This window comes from Ambystoma mexicanum, chromosome 12 (genome assembly GCF_040938575.1).
Source record: "Ambystoma mexicanum isolate Mex_15411 chromosome 12, UKY_AmexF1_1, whole genome shotgun sequence".
NCBI classification, from domain to species: domain Eukaryota; kingdom Metazoa; phylum Chordata; class Amphibia; order Caudata; family Ambystomatidae; genus Ambystoma; species Ambystoma mexicanum.
This window is the reverse complement of record NC_090936.1, coordinates 435,361,948-435,385,460: the sequence shown is the minus strand read 5'-3', so window position 1 is coordinate 435,385,460 and position 23,513 is coordinate 435,361,948. Positions and strand designations below refer to the sequence as shown.

General features: G+C 44.5%; 1 protein-coding gene across 3 annotated transcripts in view; it reads left to right on the top strand.

Moving 5' to 3' along the window:
- RAD52 (RAD52 homolog, DNA repair protein) overlaps positions 1-23,513 on the top strand; it is a 632,693-nt gene that overhangs the window by 299,990 nt on the left and 309,190 nt on the right. For all 3 annotated transcript variants that reach the window (XM_069628612.1, XM_069628610.1, XM_069628611.1), the window contains exon 4: positions 14,971-15,064. In XM_069628612.1, the coding sequence (XP_069484713.1) occupies positions 14,971-15,064 (94 nt within the window). The remainder of the gene's footprint in view (positions 1-14,970; positions 15,065-23,513) is intronic.

The window sequence follows — 23,513 nt, the reverse complement described above, 5'->3', positions numbered from 1 at the left end:
AAACATCCAAAGAACAATCGACCACCTCTTCCAATTGGGCTTCTCAATCAACGAGAAAAAATCAAGCCTGGTGCCAAGCACCTCAAAACAGTTCCTAGGAGCTGTCCTAAACAGCCAAGAGGGGTTGGCCTTTCCATCAGAGGAAAGAATTTGAAATCTGTTGCAGTAAATTCCTCAATATCAGGCCGGTCGCCAGATAAGGGTGCGCAAAGCGATGCGGTTGCTAGGCATGATGGCATCTTGCATTTACCTGCTTCGCCACATGCGCCTGCGCATGCGACCCATGCAGGAATGGTTGGTGAAACAATGGTCTCAAGCAAGTGGTCAGTGGGACGATCTATTGGTCGTTTCGCCAACGCTAGTCAGAGTCTTCGCTGTTGAACAAGAGAGAACCTTTTAAAGGGGAAACCCTTTTACGATCCAGAGATACAGGCCGTTGTCACAACAGACGCCTCCCTAGCAGGGTGGGGAACCCACTACCTTCACCATACAGCTCTGGGTCTCTGGTCTTACACAGTGGCTCAGAACTACATCAATCTGCTAGAACTTCTGGCAGTCTTGAGGAAGAAAAGGCATTCAAACCCCTCCAATCCAACCAGTCAGTGCAGATCCTAACAGACAGCACGACTGCAATGTTTTACCTAAACAAACAAGGGGGCACTCGTTCGCCAAATCTGTCCAAGCTTGCCCAGAAAATTTAGAAATGGGCACTCATACGGAACATTTACCTGTCATCCCAACATGTTCCAGGGGATCTCAACTCGCAAGCAGATGCTCTGAGCAGGGATCCCCTCCCAGAAGAACACGAGTGGAGACTACACGAAGAAGTCGTAGGAGACCTCTTCTCTCAGTGGGGTTTCCCCACTATAGACCTATTCGCCACAAGCGAAAACAGGCAATGCCCAAACTTCGCATCCAGTCTCCCCCAGCCAGGCTCCCCCAGCCAGGCTCCAAGGGAGAACGCCCTATCGATGAATTGGTCAGGAATGTTTGCCTATGCTTTTCCACCAACCCCTCAGATGAGGAAAGTGTTGAACAAGATCCACAGGGAACAGATGACGCTCATCCTGGTTGCTCCTATGTGGGCGAGACAACCATGGTATCCACACCTACGCAAAACTGGCGGTGTGCGACCCCCATCAAACTCCTGCGCCAGTACAACCTACTCTCCCAGCACAAGGGGCTAACAGTGCATCCTCAGCTCAACTCAATGAACTTGGCGGCATGGCTCCGCAAGTCATAGAGTTCGGACATCTCAATTTACCCCAGAGATGTATGGATATCTTAAAAGAGTCAAAAAAACCTAACACGAGACACTGTTACTATGACAAATGGAAACAATTCGTAATTTGGTGCCAAAATAAGCAAATCAACGCAGTTGATTGTACTCCTTCTAATGTTGTCACCTATATGCTCCACCTAGTGGATGCAGGGCTAGTGTTTAACTCACTTAAAGTGCACCTGGTAGCTTTATCAGCCTACACCACTTTCCATAACAAGGTGTCATGGTGGAAAGTGCCAGTCGTCAGAGCATTTATGGAAGGGACAAGAGACTTCACCCTCCAATTTCTAACCCACCACCAGGTTGGGACCTTAATGTGGTACTTGCTTAGCTCATGCGACCTCCCTTTGAGCCCATGCACACATCTAGTCTGAAACATCTGACTTATAAAACTGCCTTGTTAGTAGCCATTACCTCCATAAGAAGGGTCAGTGAAATTCAAGCTCTGTCAGTGCAGGGTCCTTTCTTTACTATTCATATGGATAAACTGGTTTTACGCACTCACCCTAGGTTCTTGCCCAAGTTCATTTCCAAATTCCATGTTAACCAGTCTATTGAGCTACCGGCCTTCTTCCAAGAACCCAGAAGCTCTGCTGAGGTGAAACTCCACACACTAGATGTGAGGAGGGCATTCCTCTACTATGTAGATGAGACCAGACCACTAAGGAAAACAGATCAGCTGTTCGCCTCCATAGCTCCAGGCAGAGAAGGAGATTGTGTCTCTAAGAATGCCATCTCTAGGTGGATAGTCAGATGTATCCAACTGTGCTATTCCCTTTCAGATAAAAACACTGCCTTTTAAGCCAAGGGCTTACTCTACAAGAGGTACTGGAGCCACTCTGGCTTTCATTGCAAATGTACCCCTTGATAGCATTTGCAAAGCAGCTACATGGAGCTCTATTCACACCTTTACTCAGCACTACTGCATTGACTCATTCCAAGACACTCAAGTTGGACAAGCGGTTCTAAGACATTTGTTCGCTGATGACCCTTCTCATATCCCACCTCCTCCTCCTCCTCCTCCTCCTTCTTCTTCTAACACTGCTCGCTAATCTATGCACAGCATGTGATCTAAGCAGATTCCACAAGCCTCAGAAGGCATACATTACTCACCGTAATCGTATTTCTGATGCTTGTATCTGCTTAGATTCACATGCGCCCGCCCTTCCTCCCCTCTGAGAGAAGGCGCATGGATGCTTGTAGTCTTATATGCTTGGATACTCTGTTCTCACGCTACTCCTCATGCTACCTCATGTCAGAAAAAATACAATCTGAGGGTCCTACACGCGTGAGGGATCATGGGTACAGGACGTCACACTAGGGATAGTATTACTGGCATGCCCTTCTTCGACGCCCCTTTTCGAATTTTCAAAAAACAAACTAATACTCTGCAGCTTCCACTAGATTTCGGCCTATGCACAGCATGTGAATCTAAGCAGATACAAGCCTCAGAAATACGATTACTGTGGCTAATGTATCCCATATATATATATATATATATGTGTGTGTGTACTCGTGAGCGGCTCCTGACGTGTGTGCGGGTATTCGTTTTGGCTGGCTCCTGCCGTAGGATACCTGTGGTACCTATACCCAGGTAAATTATGAAGCCTAGTTTCACGTTTAACCAACAGAATAAGACCTTATATTTGATATGATAGTGATGTATGTTATTATTTTATGTAGATTATTGAACGGTTCAAGTTAAGAAGAGATAGGGTAACAGAAGGACTGAAACTACTAGTTATTTTTTTATCAACACCATCTAATGTTAATCAGTTTTGGACTCTCTTTAGGAGTCTAAAAAGGTGAATGTTAGTACACCAATACTAAAACATGGTATTTTCATAATGAATTTCAGATACACAGAATAATGTGAATAATCTATTAGTTTCAAGTTTAAATACATGCCCTGATGATAGATGAGATATCCGAAACGCGTCGGCTAATTGTTGAATGTTTGAACTAGATTAAGACGTTTTATGGTTCCACTACTGGATTAAGGGGAAAGAATCTGGTCTTATAACAAAATGTACACTTAGTAATGTACACCAGAGCTGCAATAACTTTATCTTGTGAAAACTTTGCTTTAGTATGAATATCAATGTAATTTTTGAAGGTGAAATTTAACCACACATTTTAAGACTTTGTTTGCAATTTTGTTTGAAATGTGAGTTTTTTGATGCAAAAGGTGAATTGTGTGATTGTGACAATCGACAATGCTTCCTTTTTGTTGATACACCAAGCAATGTATATGAATTATTGTGCACATTAAAGCAACCCACTCTAGTGAGGTCATTGGACCTCACTAGAGTGGGTTGCCTGTTGGCAACAACAGGTTGCATGGGGTTTTGTTCAAATTGGTCTCCTATGGCCAGGAGACAATACCCCCTTGCACCAGAAGTTACAGAATCTTATTTTTAAGTTAATAAATGCAATAGTTAGAATAGATACATGTATAACTATCGAGAAAGATATACAGGATTGCCCCTCTACGTATAACTGTTATTCCTTCCTTATACTGCCGTTCGCACACGTCTTTCACCATACTGATTGGCAATCTTTTCACTGCCACGCCCAAGTTCGCACAGTATTTCTCTCTGTATGAGACTCGATCACTGCATCACTTGTGCAACGCGCTTTCAATTAGGCCCTGCCCTCGCGAGGGAGGGGGCCGATGTGCTCTTCTCTGCTCGCGGACAGAGAAATGAGCCCCCGGCTGTGTTAGAAATGTGACACAGGCCCCGTTTCTCCTCTGTAGCTCGCTTGCTTTCTGTGCCGCCGTGCGGCCTCTGTGGGATGTTCCTATATCTGCTGCTTGCCCCACGCTGGCGTCTGTCGAGTCGGCGACCATTGCCTCTGTGAGGGAACCTTAATGAACGCACTATGTTCTTTTTTCCTCAACTTATCTTTATCAACTTAGCGCTGCAGTCCTATATTGATACATAAAACATGCATAATAGTCATGTTACAGCGCTTTGAGGTGAAAGGTGTACTCATCTTGCTGACGAGCAGTCAAAGAAGAGGAGGAGTGAAGGACAGGAAGCGACATGTAGACAGAGCAGGGATTACCAAGGACTAAAGCAGTACGGAAAGCAGAGGGAAATGAAGTTCATAAAAAAAAAATGAGTACATGAGTAGTCCTTTTCTGTTATTTTGTTGAAACTGCTGAAGAGTAGTGATAAAGAAGTTGAAGCATAATGCTCGCCTTCGGGCTTGACATAGAATAAAGGTTGACCGCCACCAGATTATGAAGAAGCTGTACACACTGTTGAAGGACGCTAATTTACCTCTTCACTGGCATACTTAACAGGCAGATCATCTATGTCCTCCGAAGAGGTGACGATAAGAGATTCAACAGACTGGAAGGTGGATTCTGCTCTGAAAAAACCATACGAGGTGCCCACCTAGCGTTGCATACTGGGACGTCCGCCTCATGTACTGCCAAATCCCTGTTAAAAGATTTTCAGGCACTTTACAATAGAATGGAGGAGATGCTGATTGTTCAGACTTGATTGTGTTCACGCATCTAAACACTGAATTTCTGTCTAACCTGGCATACGACCAGATTAGGGCAGCTTCTTTGCCCATAGGGACCATGATTGCGGCCAGGAAACATATTTATGCTCCACATTGGAACACTGAGAAAACAGGAAAATCTGTGGCCCTACATCTCCCCTTTCTGGGTTCCAAGTCGTTTGGCGATGACAGTCTTTGGGTGATAAAGATTTTCTGAAAAATTGCAATATACTCCCCTCCTCTCAAAGGGGAAGTGGTTTGCCCAGGTGGATCTCCTTGATACCGAACCTCCCATCCCTATGCACCCCTCGTCCTGGCAATATGAGGTTCACGGTTGACCAAGATTATTTTAATTTAAGGGTTTTTCCCTTAGGGCTATGCTCCTCCTGTCTTCACCAAGGTGTTGACCCAGTTGGTCGGAAAACTGCACGAGAAAGGGACAGGTCTTCCGCAAACGCTGGCTAGGACCACCAACCAGAGGACAGGGTCTTCTCTCTTTAGAAGGGAGTTTTGAAAATGTCAACTTCCTCTGGCCAAAGCCCAATTTTGTTTGAGTTTGCAGGGTCTGATGGCTGCCAGTCTTTGTAACTCGGTGGGCCTGGTTATATCTTTGGCCCCTTCTCTTTAACCTGCACAGACACTGGGCTCCTCAGTCTAGGAATTATGAAACGCTAGTTTATATGTCTCCTTGCCTGGCCAATCAGTTGGGATGATGGCTTATAAAGGAGAACATCACGAGAGAGCAGTGTTGAACTGGCAGACCCTCAGGGACTCTGGACATGGTGGTTGAGGTCTCTCCTCGAACTGCAGGGATTTGGATGCAGTGAGAATGGCCTCTTAAGGACAGATGTTGAAGACTGCAGGATTTTCATCAGGACAGATAGTACTTCGAACTTGTCCTATATCTATCGCCAGGAAATAATCAGGGCCAGCACACTGAACACAATCGCCTTTTCCCTGGCGGCTTGGGTGGAAGCCAATCTCCTCTCTATCAGGGTGGTGCATGTGCTAGGAATAGAAAACTGTCTTGCAGATGCCCTGAGTTGTTCTTTCTCATCTTCAACAGAATGGAGGCTATTGAGAGGGGCTTTGCTTTCTCTTGCCAGTAGTGGTTTTACTAGGGTGTTATGTTTTAATCAGCCAATGATGCCCTTCCCTCAGAGATGGCGCCTGACGAGGCAATACTCTCAGGAACCAGGATGAGGCACACTCCATTCTCTCCAGGATCTAGCCCAAACAAGGGTAGTTAACAGAAGGCAGGAGCGCTACTGTACACACACCTCTATGGATACGAGTCCCCAAGCTGTAGGAAAGAGAAAGACCAGGATTTATGAGTCCCCCCCCCCAAATTCCGTCTCTGAAACATAAAACAGAATGCCCTTTACCTGTAGCACATGAGGACTCGCCTGAGACCAAATTGTGGCGTAGTAGGTATCACTGACCACAGGGTAAGCTGGAATGAAACCAAGTGAATATAACAATAAAAACAGCAAAAGGAAATACCTACAAGGCTTCAAAAAGGGAAGAATCTCTGGCATGGCAGCTAGTCCTTGGTTAAGAGGACCGTTGCAAGAATGTTTTGGTGCCGGATGATCTCCATCTGTAGTGTGGTACAGCGCCACCAGCATCCTCCATGCTGACGAAGGCTTTGAAGTAAGCTTTTAGAACATTTTAATTGTGTAGAATTGTTCGTGCTGCTTGGGTGTGATTTTATTAAATTTTAACTTGTGTTTTTAGGAGGAAGTTTTAATTTGAAACACTGTACCTAATTTGTATTTCTAGAATGCTGTGTTCCCAGTCAGCAGTTGTTCTAGTTTACTCCAGGATTCTAAGTGCCACGACAGCTCACGGGCTATCCAACACTTGAGAACTACAGTTCCAAGGTTTATCTGTAGTTCCAGGCAGTAATTATCATCACGTCAGGTGCATAGGAGCCGGTTTGTTCCGGTTTGTTACAGGATTCAGGGGGAAGGCCCAGCACTCTTGCTTGGAAAGTCATTCTCTGCCTATTATGGGAATTCTCGAAGTCCTACAGGCGATTCCGAAGGCCAGGGAGAGAATTGATGCAAGATGCCCTCCCCAATCTCCAAAACGTAATTCTATGGGTGAGGAGTCCACTTTGAAACCTCATTCTTTAAACTTGTTACCGATAAGTCATATTGCGCCAACAGCAGAGTCTGTATACAAGGACCGGATGGAGGATAACATTGTAGTAGTAGCCCCACTGGTACCATACAGGCTGGCAAAACGAGCACCTAATACACAAAATGTGTGCTTCCAGTCCCTCAGCACCACCACTTCCCTGTGAGGTATCTTTCAAGAACCACGAGGAGATGGGATGTGCTGAAAGGTTTAAATCCAAACAAACGCCTAACTTCTTGCCACAGTCATCTTCCCCTCCAGACAAAATTATACATACTCCAGGTCACGCAGAATAACACCATAAAGGCAGCTCTCAACGTACCCAGGCATTCGCACATCTCCAACACTAGACGCAACTTGCATTGGGTACCTATCACTCATCGCATATCCTCAAAGCACTCGTTCTAACCCACAAGGCCCTGAACAACGCAGCCCCTGCCTATCTATCCACGCGCTTTACACAACATACAGCAACCAGACCCCTGAGATCTGCTCAGGCTCACACACTGACTATTCCCAGTTTCAAGCTACAGATAGCCGGAGGCTCAAGCTTCCCAGTTCTTGCTGCTAAGCTGTGGAACACCCTACTCAATGCTCTTAGAAATGCTCCATATATCCACTCTTTCAAAGCTAAAACCAAACTGTGGCTACATGAACGGGATGCCCTAGCCTCCTCTATATATTCCTTTTACAGCTGTTTATCACCTTACAGACTGCTCACTGTTTATAGATGGTTTATAATGTATACTTCGATTCAGTCCGTGCCTCACTATACGATGTTCTGAACTTTATGTAAATGTGTAAAAATGTATATTGTTTATATTTCTGTAACTTGTAACTGCCTTTTTAAACATGCGCCCAGATGCCCCGGGGCAAGGTGCGCACTACAAATAAAACAAATACAAATACAAATTTACAATTTAAGTCGCCCAATAGTCCCAGGAATCCTAAGATTAATCGAGCCCAGAGCTTACAAGAAGATAATAAGTCAGTTAGATCCTCATCTTGTAGGTTGAAATTTATGTTGCTCAACACAAGGTCACTGCTCAAACATGCTACGGAAGTGTCCACTCTCATTGAGGAACACAATCTGGATATCTGTGCTATCACAGAGACATGGAGTGATGAGGCTGCCGGTCCTATGCTGGCATTAGCAGTCCCAGAAGGGTATTGCATGGTATGGCAGAATAGAAGAGAGGACATGGGAGGGGAGTGGCCTTATTATTAAATCAGAACTCAGAACCTGGGAAAACAAATCTAATGTGGACTCTATTCCAGGAGTGGAATCCGTTTTGGTCAAAGTGGGCATTAGTGCCGAAACCACACTTAACATATTATTGCTCTATAATATGTATTGTCCTTCCTTAAACCCTGTACCACATTGTTATTGTTGGGTGATTTCAATCTTTGGTTAGGCAGTGATGTGGATACCAATGCAGGATTGTTGGAGACCACATTAGACTCTTTGGGCTTTGTCCATTTCATCAGAGAGCCCACACATGTCAAGGGACACACTTACAATTGGTTCTCTAACCATAATCTGACACTGTCTGATAGGGAAATCCATCTTTGCCCTTGGTCTGATCATTTCTGTATATTTCTTCAGACTCATATGGATTATTTCACAAAAAGATTGAAAGAGCCCAGAGTCTCTCAACTGATCAGGAGTCATAAGAAATTGAGATTAGAAAACTTGAATTTGTGGGCCCTATCTTTGGACGCTGAGTTTAGCAACATAGGAAGTCTGGAGTTAATAACCAGAACTTTTGCTAACTCATTCAACACAGTTACAGAAAGGTTAGATCCTGCAAAGGTTAAATTTCAATCCAAACGGACAAGCAATGCATAGTTCAATGACCATCTCACAGAGCTAAAGTCCAGCAAAATTAAATTGTTCTATGCTTAGCGACAATGTCGGGACCCATCTAGTCTAGAAGCTTATAAAAAAAGCCGTTGGCGTTTTTAAATCGGCTATGTTGATAGCAAAAAGAATCCCTGAATGACAGAATGAATAACGCCACGTCAGACACAAAGGAACTCCTTAAGATTCTAAAAGAGCAAAAACATGCAGAGTCCTGCCCAAGATTTGGTTACAAAAAACAATCTTTGGTGCTCAAATATTCGGGAGGCTATGTTCAGCAAATTAGAAAAAATTAAACTCTATTAAAGAGAAAAAAACTATTGAAGAGAAAAAAACTATCTTTTGATAAACGGGCTCTAGAGATCAATGCCCTCTTGCAAGCAACCAAGGATAGGGAGATGAAGACTTTTAATTTCTCTCCCATATCAGAAGTGGAACTTGCAAAAATGATTGCCCAATTATAAAGTACGAGATACAGGGATGATCCCTGCTTGTCTATTATTATTAAGGAATGTGCTCCCATCTTAATCCCTGCTCTCACAACATTTGTGAAGGCCTCTTTTAGTCAACAGAGCATTCCCGATGACATAAAAAATGCATGGATTACGCCTCTACTAAAAAAATCTAACCTTTGCCCCCTACACCCTCAAACTATAGACCGATAACCAACACTGTTTCTCTTGAACATTTTGGATAGAGTAGCATATAATCAGATCTCGCTTTTTCGTAACCATAATCTGATCCTACATAGGTTTCAATCAGGTTTCCGTTAACACCATGGGACAGAGACCGCGCTCTTGGCCTTAAAATACCATCTACATCAAGGCATGGATAAAGGTCATACTGCCTTACCGATCTTGGATCTTTCAGCGGCTTTCACCTGGTGGACCATTCTATTCTTCCACCAAGTTGAGTGCAATCGCCAGTTTCTCGCCTCAAGCCGTCCAATGGATTTCTTCCTTTCTAAGTGGTAGGCAGGTTAGGGTGGCAAGTGATTCGGCAGAGGCTAATCCAGTTCATTTATTATTTGGGGTTCCTCAAAGAGCCTGTGTATCCCCTTGTTTTTACAATATTTTTATGTTTCCATTCTTTTCTATGTTAGAAAAAGAAGGGATCGTTTTTGCCAATTACACCAACGACACGCAATGTGTTATCCCTATTACAGGACTACATTGCGATGATGAGTCTTTCATTAATCAAGTTTATTTGAAAATCCAAAAGTGGATGGTGGCGAATGGCCTGGCACTTCATAGTGCCAAAACGGAACTCATGCTCGTAGACTCTGATATTAAATTGGAAAAGTTAGGCCCTATGTACAAGAATTATTGTGTAGATAATTGTGTCATCGAGGTAAAGAGCAAGGTCAAGACATTAGGCGTCATCCTAGATAAGAACCTCTGTATGAAAGCTCAGGTGAGCAGTCTGGTCTCCTCGTCGTCCTATTCCATTAAATTGATACGACACCTTCGCCCTTATTTCTGAAAAAAACACAGAGACGCTGGCATGAGCTATCATCTGCTCCAAACTGGACTATTGTGGTAGACTGTTGACAGGCATCACAACGACAGATTCCCGTTGTCTTCAGGGGTGGTTCAGAATGGGGCTGTGAGGGTTATTAAAGGACTCCAGCGCAGAGATCATGTGTCAGAGGCACGAAGAAGCTTGCATTGGCTACCTTTACAGGCATGGGTCCGCTTCAGGATCCTGCTCATCACTCTTAAATGTATGAGTGGACACATGGCATCCTACTTAATGGAAGATATTGTCAGGGAATCTAGAACCTGTACTTTAAGATCAGCTAATACGAATCTGTTGAAGACGCTGCGTTGCAAGACCAACAAAGCACACATTGGATCCTTTTCCATTGCGGCCCCCCTCGCTTGGAATGCTAGAGCTCCCGCCCTGAGAAGCACTGTCTCGACAGTAGATTTCAAGAAGAAATTAAAGACCTTTCTTTTTTCTTAAATACTGGTGGCCAACGATCAACCCGATACTGCTGAGGAGTTACGTTTCATGTTATGCTCTCCTGTTTTATGTCTGCGACCTTAAGCCTTTAGGTACCGGGTGCGCAATATAATTTGATAAATAAAAGAACCCTCCTGTGTGACCGACGTCCTCCCTGTTCCACAGACGTTGGTGAGAACGTCACTGAAATGGAAGCTGCGTCCTTGTCAACGTGTCCATGGAGCCGGGGCTATGTGGAACTGGACCTCAGTTTGCTCACCCCAGGAACCAAGGAAAGAGGTGAACAAATGTGAACGCATCATAAAGTATGACACAGACAACAGACTTCAAGTTTAAACAAAAGGTATTTAACTGAAATGTCAGGATGGTTGAAGGCCTAACTTGCCCTATGCCAAGGTGGGTTTTCCCTACCTGAACGAAACTAAGGAAAGTCTGTGTCAAACAGTTCAACTTAAAAGTCTGTCAGTGTCCAAAACCTATCCTTGCCCTCAACTATAATAAACCAATGTGTAGAGATATCATACTCAAAAGAAACAGTGTTCCACTGAAAGTTCTGAGATTCTTCCATCTTATAGCTTTCTTTCAGCTCCCCTTCCCCAAGCATTAGAAAGTTCCATGAAATAAAAGTCTGGAAGGTTACCTTCTCCAGTTCAAGGCAATATAGTTCATGACCAATCCTTGGGGTTCCCTTCCCCAGGTTTTAGGTTGCACAATCCAAAACAAAAAGGGTTTTAGGACTCTGTTCCCAGGAGAGCAAGTACACTTTCTCAAGTCTGAGGATTCCCTTCCCCAAGACTTCACTTGCCTTAGTCTTAAGTGTTGCAGTGGTTTTTTTGAGCTTGTTTCGTGGTGTCCTTAGGCTTCACCATTCATGAACCTCCAGTCTAGGTGCAGTTGTCAGACCACACATTCCACCCATCACAGGTCGCGCAACCAGGATCCCTGATCTCTCATTGGGCTTGTTTCAAGGGGACTTTACCTTTCACCATTCATGGTCCTCTGGTCAAGGTGCAGTTGTCAGACCACATGGTCCACCCACCACAGGTGGTGCAACCACAGTGCTGGACTCCTCAGCCCCAGACACACGTTCCTTGGCACTGGCCCCTGTGCACCAAGTTATTTTCACTTGACTTTTCTGTACTGGCTTCCTGTCTTTATGATGCAATCTTACATTCTTTTGGCTTCTCCTTGGTTGCCTCGTGGCCCTGCCACCATGTATCACAAACCCTTCGCCAAGTTGTTCCCTTGCCACACTGCATTCACTCATTAAAGTTCATTGTTCATGGTTTCTTGAGCCTTTAATGTACTCAACTATAAGGGTAAATACGACTTGTTGTACAACATATGTTTACTATGATTTGGGTTTCATTTCAGAGTTCAAAAGTGTTCCTATGTTGCTTAATTCAATTAGAGTTTTACGGCACACTTGCTTTTATCTCAAAGTTAAAGCGTTTTGAAGTTCGCTATTCAATGTGCTCAGTTACTTCAATGGGCAGTTACCCTGCAATGCAGTGTTCAATAGATATTTGTTTTATTTCAAGGCAAATGTTTCATATAGTTCGGTATTCGGTATATGGACAGGCACTTGCCTGCGGTCTGTTTCGGAGCTCCCCGGTGTCTGCGTGTCCCTCTGACACTCGCCAGTCATCTGCGGCTTCTGCAGCTATATCTGCTCTGCTTCTGAGGTGGGTAACACCACCAATGCGAACCCTGCTCGCCCTTCGGCTTTCTCACGGATGCAGGCGGTGTCCTCTGTGGTCGTGGTCTTCCGGCGGCCTTGTTTGACATCCAGTCCCACCAAGGCTGCTCCCACAAAGAGTGGGTCTCCTGCTGGCCTCTGCCACGCCGGCCTCCCTGCTGCTTCTTTGCGATTTTCTCCTCTCTCTCTCTCTGTCCATTGCCTCTCATTTTATATACCTGCAGCCTTTTAACAGGCTGCAGCTGTGCCTTGTCAATTGGACCTTGCTGACCATAGTTAGGCAGACATGCCTTACCTTCGCAGTGTTCGGGATGCAGCTTCCTTGTCCCAGTACCTAAGTGGTGAAGAGGGGTAACCTTCATCACTCTTAGTTGCCTCTTCTTCGTCTCAGTACTGTTTGGTGTTGTATGTGGAATAAGGAGGGGAACGGGCTTGTAACAGTTTATGAAAGTTGGGGTAGGGTTAGGTTGACTGTCAATCGGAAAAGGGGGATATCATGTCTCGCCCAAGGGCATCCCACTCCCAATCCTCAAGGACCCTCCACCCAGGTGATCCTCCCTGGCTTCTCCACACCCTGGGTCAGGATCCAGAAGTGATGGCCTTTCCCTGGTCACCTGCGTAGAGGATCCAAGGGGAGTAGGAGTGAGAATACCCTCGGGTTTCTCACACATAGTATGCTGGGAAGGGCTGCAATGTCCTAACACTTTCTGTCTTTATTTTGCTTAAGGTTCCTGGAGCAGGGGTCTTGAAGGGTGGGTGGATGCCTGGGCATTTCAGTGTCTGAGGGTGTAAGTCTTTGCCTTACTTGACCCCTCTCTGATCTCCATACTGCAAAGAGTAGTTCTGCTAAGGATCAGGGCAAACAAGGCTCTGGTGGGTTTGGTGGGCCTGGAGGGGGGTGGTTTGCACACTGGGTTCAGATGCAAGCTCTCCACCCATCCTTCTCCCTCCAGTTCATTTTCAGGTTATGGGGGCTTGGCTATTGAATGGGAAGGCTTGCAAGGGCCGGGTCCTAAGGGCAGGGCTTCTTTTCCCATAGAAGATTTTGTCACCCCTCCCACCCTAGCATCATATGCCTGGTATTGGGCTTCCTTTGTCTCATGGTGTAGAGGACAAGGTGTTCTCCCGCGGGAATGAGAGTTAGGGGCTCTTTCACAATTTCTGCAGGAGAGCTTTGATCTAGGGTAAATGCATTCTTCCCTCTTGGCACAATTTGTGGCGATTAATGCCTTTAGGAAAGAGTGGAGGAGGTCTTGCTGCTCCCAATATAGCCCACTTCTGAAAAGGATTTGGTTTTCACGCCCTAAGGTGAGGGCTCCCTCACCCGATCAAGGATCTCTTTCTGGTGCTCTAGGCCTCCCAGGATCCCCCTTTCAAGCCCTAAATTCTGATGAATTGAGCTTTCTTGCACTCAAGGCTTCCTTTTTAGTGGTTATGTCGTCTAGGTGCATTTGGGAACTGGAGGCTCCTATCTGCTCCCTTCCTTACCTAGTGATCTCCGAATTCCATCACATTACGGCAGTGACCCTGCCTTCTGCCCGAAGGTGTTAACTCCTTTTTATTTGTCAGAAGAAATGAATCCCTTCCCTTGGATTTACCTGTAGATGGAGCCAGTGCCCTGGCTCATCTGGATGTTAGGAGTGTACTTGCCTACTTGGAGAGGACTGTTGAATTTCGGCCCATGCACAGTCTATTACGTTTGGGGCCTTAGATAGATGAAGGAAGGCTTCATCCCCTATGATCAGCTGCTTGCTCAAGGAAACAATCACTTTGGCCTATTTCTTTAGCGGGTTTCTGTGTTCCCCGGGGTTATGGGTAGGTCCACCAGGGGGATGGTGGCCTCTTGGGTGGAGGCTAACTGAGCATCTGTTGTGAACATCTGTAAAACAGCTACATGGTTCCCCCTCGGTTATAGATTTATGGATAGGAAGTTCAGTATTTTCCCCACTCAGTTCAGAGTGTTGTTTCTTATTGATCTGTTCCCAGAATTAAAGGGAGGTTTGGTGTGTACCCAATTCTGTAGCCCATGTGATCTTTGTGCCCCTTTGTGTGATGATGGTTCGCATACTTCATAAAGTAAATACTGGGGCGAGGAAGAGGGCCATGGAGGTAATGTCTGGATTACTTACTGGTGCTGAGTCGCATCCTATATTTTGGTATTTCTGGAAATGGGATGGGGGACTGCCACTTTTGGGTGCAGGGAGGGTTAGGCAATAAGGATTAAGTGTTTGAATTTGTAGTAGTTAAGGCTGTCGGCAAGGTGGGACGCCTTCATAAAGTAAGTAATGGGACTACGAAAAGTAGGACCAGAAGCAATGAAGTTATCACGCAGATATTCTAGGCATTCCAGATGTCCATGGCAGACCCAGAGTAACGCCCAATTTATTGGTTGGTGCTCCTACTTGTACACTGGACAATTATGCAGTCCCCAATGAGAATGCTGTATGATGGAACAAAGTCCACATTTAAAATGCTGTGATTTGCCTCTTTATCTCCCGGGCTTAGGTCTGCTACATTGAAGGTCACAGGGTCATCAGCTTGGCGAATGAGCTATTTGGATACAATGGATGGTCCCATTCTGTCACGCAGCAGAATGTTGGTAAGTTACAATCAAGTGGATGTGTGGAGGGTGCAGATACGGTAAATGCATGCAAGCAACAAATATCCTGCAGCCTGCTGTGCAATGGAGACCTGAAGTGATTTGGGAAACAGTTATGTATGTTGTCTCCCACATCTGTTGTTTTAAGAATAACCAATGAAACCAAAAATTTTACAAAATATTTGGGAAAGTTTGTATGCTGATGTAACTGTGTTTTAAGTCAGCTTAACATTCACCTTGATCGGATTTGCATGTGCTGCACAATGGGCACAAATGTGCAGGAGCAGTACCGTTTGGAGGGCTGACTTTTGCAAAGATCTGAAGTTGCCCACTATCGGGTGTGAATAGCTTTTCCACTCCTTTGTTTCTATGTTCTCATTTATGTATTATACTCTTGTTCACACGAGAAAAGCAAAAATTCACATATCAAGATGCAGAGAAAAACTGAGACTTGATGACGTACTGGCACAAGACTTTAGGTTTTGACTTGTGGACAATCTTTTGTCTATAAACCACCCTTGTGTGCATCCATTCGCTGTAGTGGAAGGGTGCAGAAGGGGGAGACTGACGCACAGGTAGCACAGTCAGTTGTTGGCATAAACCTTTATTATACCAGAAATAAATAACTCTAAGAGGGATTTCCCTACCTCAAGTAAAATGCTAAGGATTTGGTCAGGATGTCTGTGTAAACCTAGAGTCCACCATCCTGTGTCAAAAACCTACTCCTGTCCCTTACAGTTATAACAAACTAAATAGGTAGTGGATCTTCTTGGTCCAGAATGATGGCCCCCTTCTTCTAGACAATGGATATGATATGATTGGTTATTTATAACACGCTTAATACCCAGAGGTCGCTAAGTGTGGACCCGAGGATCGAACCTGTGTTGCTCTGTGTCGTCTTGCTTCCAAGACGAGCATGTTGCCCCTGAGCTTCACAGTTCCAATGGTTAGGTGGGATCTTTACCAGATGGAATGACTCCCTTCCCCAGGTCCCAATCCCTTTCCAAGGCACAAAACAAAGTTCCAAGTTGTAATGCTAAAAAGCAGTAAAGTTCTCAGTTCAAACTCTAAGTAAAGTTCCAGATCGAACATCAACTTTCCTTACTGTCCGTGGTTGTTTCTTCACTATTGGGTTCCTGGAGAATTCCTCCCTCCCTTCTCCAGGTATCCTGCTCTGTGTTTTCACAATGCCAGAGGAATTACTCCCTTTTCCTGGCATTCCTTAGCTTGGTTCTTACACTTTCTTGGCTTTTACTTTCACAGTTCATAACACCAGGGGGAATGACTCCCTTCCCCTGGCCTCTTTACAGTTTTGGCACAGTTCACAATACCAGGGGAATGACTCTTTCCCCCCTGGCTTCTTTCTATGATGTGTGCACTTTTCCCCAACATAGACTTGACTTCCAGTCTTGTGGATGTAGGTCCCAGACCCCTAGGATTCTCTGCTGGTAGTGGGGCAGACCTAGTTCAATAACCCGCCAGGTACTGTGACTATGGAGATGACTGAGTAACCTTTCTTCTTGTGGGTGCGGGTCCCAGACCTGTATTGCTTCACATGTTTCTTTCCCGCAGTCTTTTTCCCAGACTATCTTCTCATCCCTTCTTCCCAGGGTATCTCCACCCTGCTTATCTGGACCACTAACCTCTCTTCTGTCCCCACCGGCCTGCCCATGCTGGCGCCTACTTCCAGGAAGCGTTTGTGGGCTCCGGTCAGTCGTGGGACTCTCATTTAGTCCTGGCCTGTCTTCTGCCGACTTTGTTCCTGCCACGGCGGCTCCGCAGCTGCGGGTTCCCTCTGGGCTGCTCTACTGATATGGAGCGTGTAGTTCCTCTTCCTTCGTCGGATAAGTCAATGGCTTTTCAGTAGGGATAAGGTTCTTTCCACTTACGACCCTCAAGAGACCTTTCGGCTTCTCACCCCACGTCCAAATCCACCTTGCTTCTCTCTGCCACACTGCCAACCTGCATGGCGACTCCTTCAGGGAGGGCTGAACTCACTCCTGTTTTCCCTCTTCTGTTTTGAATGTGACTGCCAATAGGAATTCACAAACCACTAGAATGTTCACAAGTGGTTCCAGTAGTGCTCTTCATGCTTCCTCATTGCCTCCGTGTCTCAGTACCTGTCCTGTAGTCCTCCATGGGGGAGACTAGGCCCTTCCTCGTCCCAGTATGTATACTATACTTCTCCCTTGGGTTGACTAGATTCTTCGTCGTCCCATTACTTATGATTTTGGCTGCATGACACATATACATAGGGTTACAAGGCAAGGCAAGGGTGGGGTAGGTGAGGGGGATTGGAGTGGAGTATACTACTTTCCCCTTGTATGGTCATCCCTGCTCCCATGAGTGGTCGGGGGGGGGTCACTCAGCATGAGATCCTCCCACTGAGTACCACCCCCAGAGGGACTATTGGGTAGGGACCTCACCTCCCTGGTCTCATGGGAGGGGGCTACCCCTCTGGGAGAAGTAACGACATCCAAGAGATTGTCACAGTAGTCAGTGTTTTGTAGTGTTTATAGAGTCTGTATGTGTTTGTTTGTGTTGGGTTCTGTCTATAGCACAAACCTAGCTTTGAAGCAACATAATGCTGTACAACAAGGGAAACATTCATGGGCTACAATATTATAACTAGAATTAGAAGGATATGCTGTTAATGGTACACTTGAAGGACAAGGAGAGAGGGGATACAGAGGACTGAAGTTAGAGTGTACACAATGGGGAGGGAAAGGTGGACCTGTTCTACATTAATTTGTTGGTGGATCGGCAGCAATGCGCCAGTCTATACTCTGGTGAGTTTCATATAGTCTGACCTTCCTAACTAAACTGAATCTCTGGGTATGCTTAGGTAACCCTCCTCCTTTACTTCCCTTCTCATAGCAATGAAGAGGATGTGTCAAGTATAGCCCCCACTCCAGTTTCCCCCCTCCCATTGCCTATTGAGTTCACACCAAAGTATGTGACGTATGAAGAACAGTCAAATCAGCAGTGACGTATGAAGAACAGTCAAATCAGCAGAGAGCAGCACATGGGCTCTGCCCAGTACCTATCAGTGTAACAGCACCTATTAATATACCGACACCTAAGAAAACCTGGACAGTAAGGTATCCATTGAGAAAGCCATATCTACATCCTAGACAATGTGACGGTTGTTTGAATGTAATACCCGAAGAAACAAAGAAGATAATGAAGGAAGATGAATGGTGACGTCATAAGAAATCAGACTGACGCACATATAGAAGATATAATGACCTAAGAATACTGACAAGAGACGAAAGATAAATGAGATACCATGTATAAGTGACAGTTTGGGCTCAAGATGAAGAAACATATGCCACATACATGATGAAGATATTTAGTTTATAAGTGTTCAGATGCAAGTAACTGCAAGAGGCAAATCTAGCTTATGCTTAATAGTCAATAGATTGCGGCAAGCGTCAACGTTTACAAGTATGTACCTCAAGAAGCACTTTATGTATGAATGCAAGTCCACTACGCATATGAGCAGAATTGAACAGAGGTTACAAAAGGCCTCAAATTGAGTGTGTCTCAGCTAAGGATGACCATGCCAAGAAGCCAAGGTCTTATCTGGCTGGAATAAGCCGACATTGGATACAATTAAGGCGAGAACAGAGGAATCCCGTTCAGAAAGGGCAAGATAAGCCACAGACATCAGAGAACTGGTAGAATTAAATCAAATATATGAAAAGACACAGAGAAAAGCTGATTTCACAGTGTCCAGTCACGTGGCAAAGGCAGGCTGGAAGAGTGAGACTTTCACACCTACGCTTTGGATCCTGGCCATGCCCATACTCCTTAAAGGTTCTCAGAGCACAGAGCAGACCCAAGGCCAAACTACAAAGAAGTAACTTGCACATGACTACTGAGGTGATGATTGATTATAGCATAATTGGTGGGAAGCTGGGGTGCAGACGAGCTTCTCTGCATCTGGATGTTCTTTTTGCGTGCTGCTAGACGTAGGTGAAAAAGTATGAGTGGGGTTGATGCCAACCCAATCATAGTGGACTATGTAATCTAGGGTCCTATAGTGAGTAGAACCAATGGGACGTCTTACTTTTAGTGATCCCTTCTCCCCGTTAATATACAGATATAGTACCTATATTAAGTTACCTTCCTATAACCAATCACGTTGCATGCTAGGTTTTTAAGGTTGCCACGTAGAATGTCGTTAGTACGTGCACAGGTTGTGACGAGTTTTTGCTATAAATATTGTGTTTTTTCTAAAAGTAAAGGGAGCGAGAAGATCGAACGATTGCTGATGTTCATTGTACTCCCCGTTTTTTTAACTTGTCATTAAACGGACTCACTTTGCCAAACTATTGAGTTGTCTTAATTATTTGATGCATGAGTATGAATCTGCATCCCCATCTATCACGAGGGTACTGCTACGCATCTTAAAAGGCTGTTTGCGATCATCCAGTTCACGTGGTAGCAAAGTTAGATGGTTAGATTAGATAAAGATACACATCGACCGTCAACATAAGTAACTTCGGGTGCAATATCAGACGTCCTTTTCCATCCAGCTGATAGAACGAAAAGCTCCCCGTAGATAGTGGATAGATTAATTGAAAAACCCTGCAGGTTAGGTGTGACGGGTCACTTGCTTTCTCCCAAAATCCCCTTCCACATCTATGAGTAGCGGATCAGACGAGCAGCATGGAGAGGCGGTGATGAAGGCAGTGATCCCGAGTGTCCGTAGATGAAAAACATGCGAACGGTGAGTAAAAAGACGGAACATTTTGGAGGCGGGATAAAATATAACATTCGACTAAGAGTGTAATGTGTATATATAAAGGGAAGGATATTGACTTGAGTGTGGCCGCGATAAGAGTATACGCCCAGTTCCTAGATTTTAAAGAATGCTAGCAGAAGCCCTTATCTAAAGTCCTGTAAATAGGATGACGTAGGAGACCAGATTGATTAAAGACAATCTAAAGAGATAGGCTTTACCTTTTTATAATTGTGTAAATTTGTATATGTTTGTTTTTAGATTGTGCTTAACTTGTTACGGGGGATTTGAAAGAGGTGCCCATCATCTGGAAAGAAATTGTCTGTCCTGAAGAAGGCCGTAAAAAGTATTGGCTGTAGAGACACTAGGGATAGTGTTTCATCTCCATAAAAGGCTGAAACATGTCAACACTTGACAATAGACTTGTAAAACAATATAGTCTTGTATATGTAAACTGCTGAAGTGAAAATAGTGGTTTTCATTAAGGCAATGAACCCCATACAAAGGATACTGTTTTTAAGAATTGAGTGAGAAGATCATGTCTTTTTTTGATGTATTGTGATTAGTATATATGCTGTTGTTCTCGCTCTTTTTTAATTTTTCTAAATTGGTCTTAACACTAAATAAATTGACGTGGACTTATTGAAGAATAATAATGTTGTTAGTGTCTGAATGAGTGGGATGGTTCCATTCCCTTCTACAAAGTATGATACGTTTTGCATGAACCTGGCTTATTTAGTTTGAAGGTGAAAGCAATTGTCACAATCCTGTAGATAACCACGCCTGTCCTGGTTAGACATAGAGTGGGGTAGTCGGTTGTCTTGCTTCAGTATTTTTCTTATAGTGTGCCTCCCGTTTTGAGATACTGGCCCCCCGAAAACAAAACATTTAGGGCGATTACCTTTGTAGAGGTAACCGCTGGGAAATGGATACACGAGTTAGAAAAGATGACGGGAGGTGATACATTGGCTATAGGGGATATCAAGGGACTTTTGATCGTCATACTTGGTGACTGAGCTGACGATTTTTGGACACGTGCAGGTTACCCTGGTGTGACTACAGTCAACACTGCGCATGACAGAGCGCCGTTTAACAATTGCAGAACCGCGGTATGGAAAGCGATTTGAGTGCTATACCCGGACACTTCTGACATGGGAGCTATAATGACGAGATGATCCATTGCTTTACATTCAGATGTTTCAAGAGGCATGGGTACTGGAAACTCGTAAATCTTGGGGAAAATCTATACCCGTGTTTTACCAAATATGTCAAGGGCTGCCAGAACAGGTGGAGAAGTAGCTCAAGACGTTAGTAGGAATCAAAGCTAAGCCATGGTCAGAAATACAACGGACCATTGTGCATTATTGCAGGCTGCTGCAAGAGAAAAATCGCAAGAACAATGATGCAAGGAACGGCGAAGAGGCCAAATTAGTGCAGAAAAATGTGTCAAAATATGCCATTGAAGGGGCAATGTTAACTAGCACAGATGGATCCAATGCGCAGCAGGTCAATAACCAAAGGCAGTTCGAGCAAAAAGCAATAATGGGTTTAGCCCAAGAGAAAGAGGCTACCGAGGAAGGGGATGGCAAAATAATCAGGGAGGCTTTCAGAATATGCAAGGCAGAAATCAGAATATGCAAAATGGGCAAATGATCAGACCTCTGCCAACGTGTTGGACGTGTGGGATGACAGGGCATTTAGCGCGTATGCGCAGGAGTCACGGGATGGTGCAAAATGACCAATTTACAAGAGGTGGGGTGATGAATCCACCTGCGTTTTCGCAGCAGGGTGGAGATGGATTTGCGCAGAATCAAACTGTACAGCAGCAAGCACAGAGAGTGCCGGAAAGCTTACAGCCACAGCAGACTGTGACCAATTTTCTGCAAGGACAGTCTCAACAGTCCCCGGTGCAACTTCAACATACTACAGGCACAGGACAGGTATTGAACTCTAGAGCAGGAAATGCCACTGGTGATGGAAGGAATCCATTCACTAACGGTGGGACGAGATTGTACATGGACTAGGACAGCTCACTGGGAGACCTGATGTGTTCCATTCTATCAGTGACACCAAACCCTTATGAGGAACCAATGGTAGATATCACTATAGGGGGTAAAGAATATTTGTTTCTAGTTGACATTTGTGCGAAGCGTTTGTGTATACGTGAAAGCAAATTTTCTTTATCCGGCGACGCCATGAATACCCAAGGTTTTACAGGAGCTACAAGCCGTGTTCCTTTCACAAAAGAACTTCCAGTTTCTATAGGAGAATGTGACATGAAAGTGCCACTATTATATTCAAGACAGATGCCTGTTAATATATCGGGACGAGATTTGATGACAAAGCTAAATATGACAATCTCGTTCACTGAAGAAGGAATAGTGTGTTCAACTCCAGGAATGCACTATTTAAACATATATGAAATGATCAGAGCATACGTAGGACGAATGGCTATGAGAGGTATTCCAGTAGAACCTGAGATATTCACATATATATGGAGTGCGCATATTAATGTCTTGGCTACCAGGCCTGGCAGATAGAACAATGAGAACCCCAGATGAGCTTCTGTTCAGACCAAGAATACCTTTGCATGAGGAAAAGGGACAAGTGTGTCCCTTAACAATACAAGCAGCCATAGTGCTAGGAGAGATGGCTTTACCTGATGGTTGTGATGATGAAGGCAGACAATGGTGTGCAATAATCGCCATTGGGGAAGGTTACAGATTGACTGACTTCACTGATGATGATCTGTTTGAAGAACAACTCGGTGAGGATGAGATGACATTTGAGTTAAACCTCATTTGTTGGGTGAAAATGATTAAAATTAAAAGAGAGGTGCCCCAGGAATGATACTGGCACAAAAACGTCCTGAATATTTTGATGACGACATGACAAAGGTGCCTGTCGCAGTATGGACTAAAGGCCTATATGATGTAGGCTTACTGAAAGGAGTCGGAGCAGTGAAGATTAAATTGAAACCAGGAGCAATTTTACCAAAAGCACAACAGTATCCAATGTCTAGGGAGGTGGATGAAGGGATTTTTAAGACAATTTCTGCCTTGATAGATCAGGACATCTTTGTGACGTCAGTTGTCATGCAATACTTCGGTTTATCCGATTAAAAAATCAACGGGAGGGTCGTGGCGTTTAATACAAGATCTTCGCCCGATAAACCAGATAGTAGATGCTGAGTTCCCTCTAGTCCCTCACCCGTCTACAATTCTATGTAACATACCTGTTGGGGCACGTTATTTCATGGTGATTGATTTGAAAAATGCATTTTTCTCAATCCCAATGCACGAAGATTCACAGGACTTGACATCTTTTATGTTCAGACAGGTTCGTCTGAAAGCAAAAGTCTGCCTCAAGGGTATTGTGAGTCCCCTTTGATTTTCAGTAGAGTCCTGCAGATGGACTTGAGCAACATTGCAATAGAGTGTTTTGCAATAAATGGATGACATTCTAGTTCACAGCACAACAGAGGAAGAGTGCAGATGCAATTCCATTGAGTTATTGACTATACTTGCTGAGAAAGGATATAAAGTTGACAAAGAAAAGTTACAGTATTGTTAAAAAGAGGTTTTGTACATCGGCCAACTGATTTCACATGAAGGAAAGAAGGTAACCTCTGAAAGAGCTGAAGCTATTTTGAAAACGGCTAGGCCTCACACAATAAAACAGATGCAGAGTTTTCTAGGATTA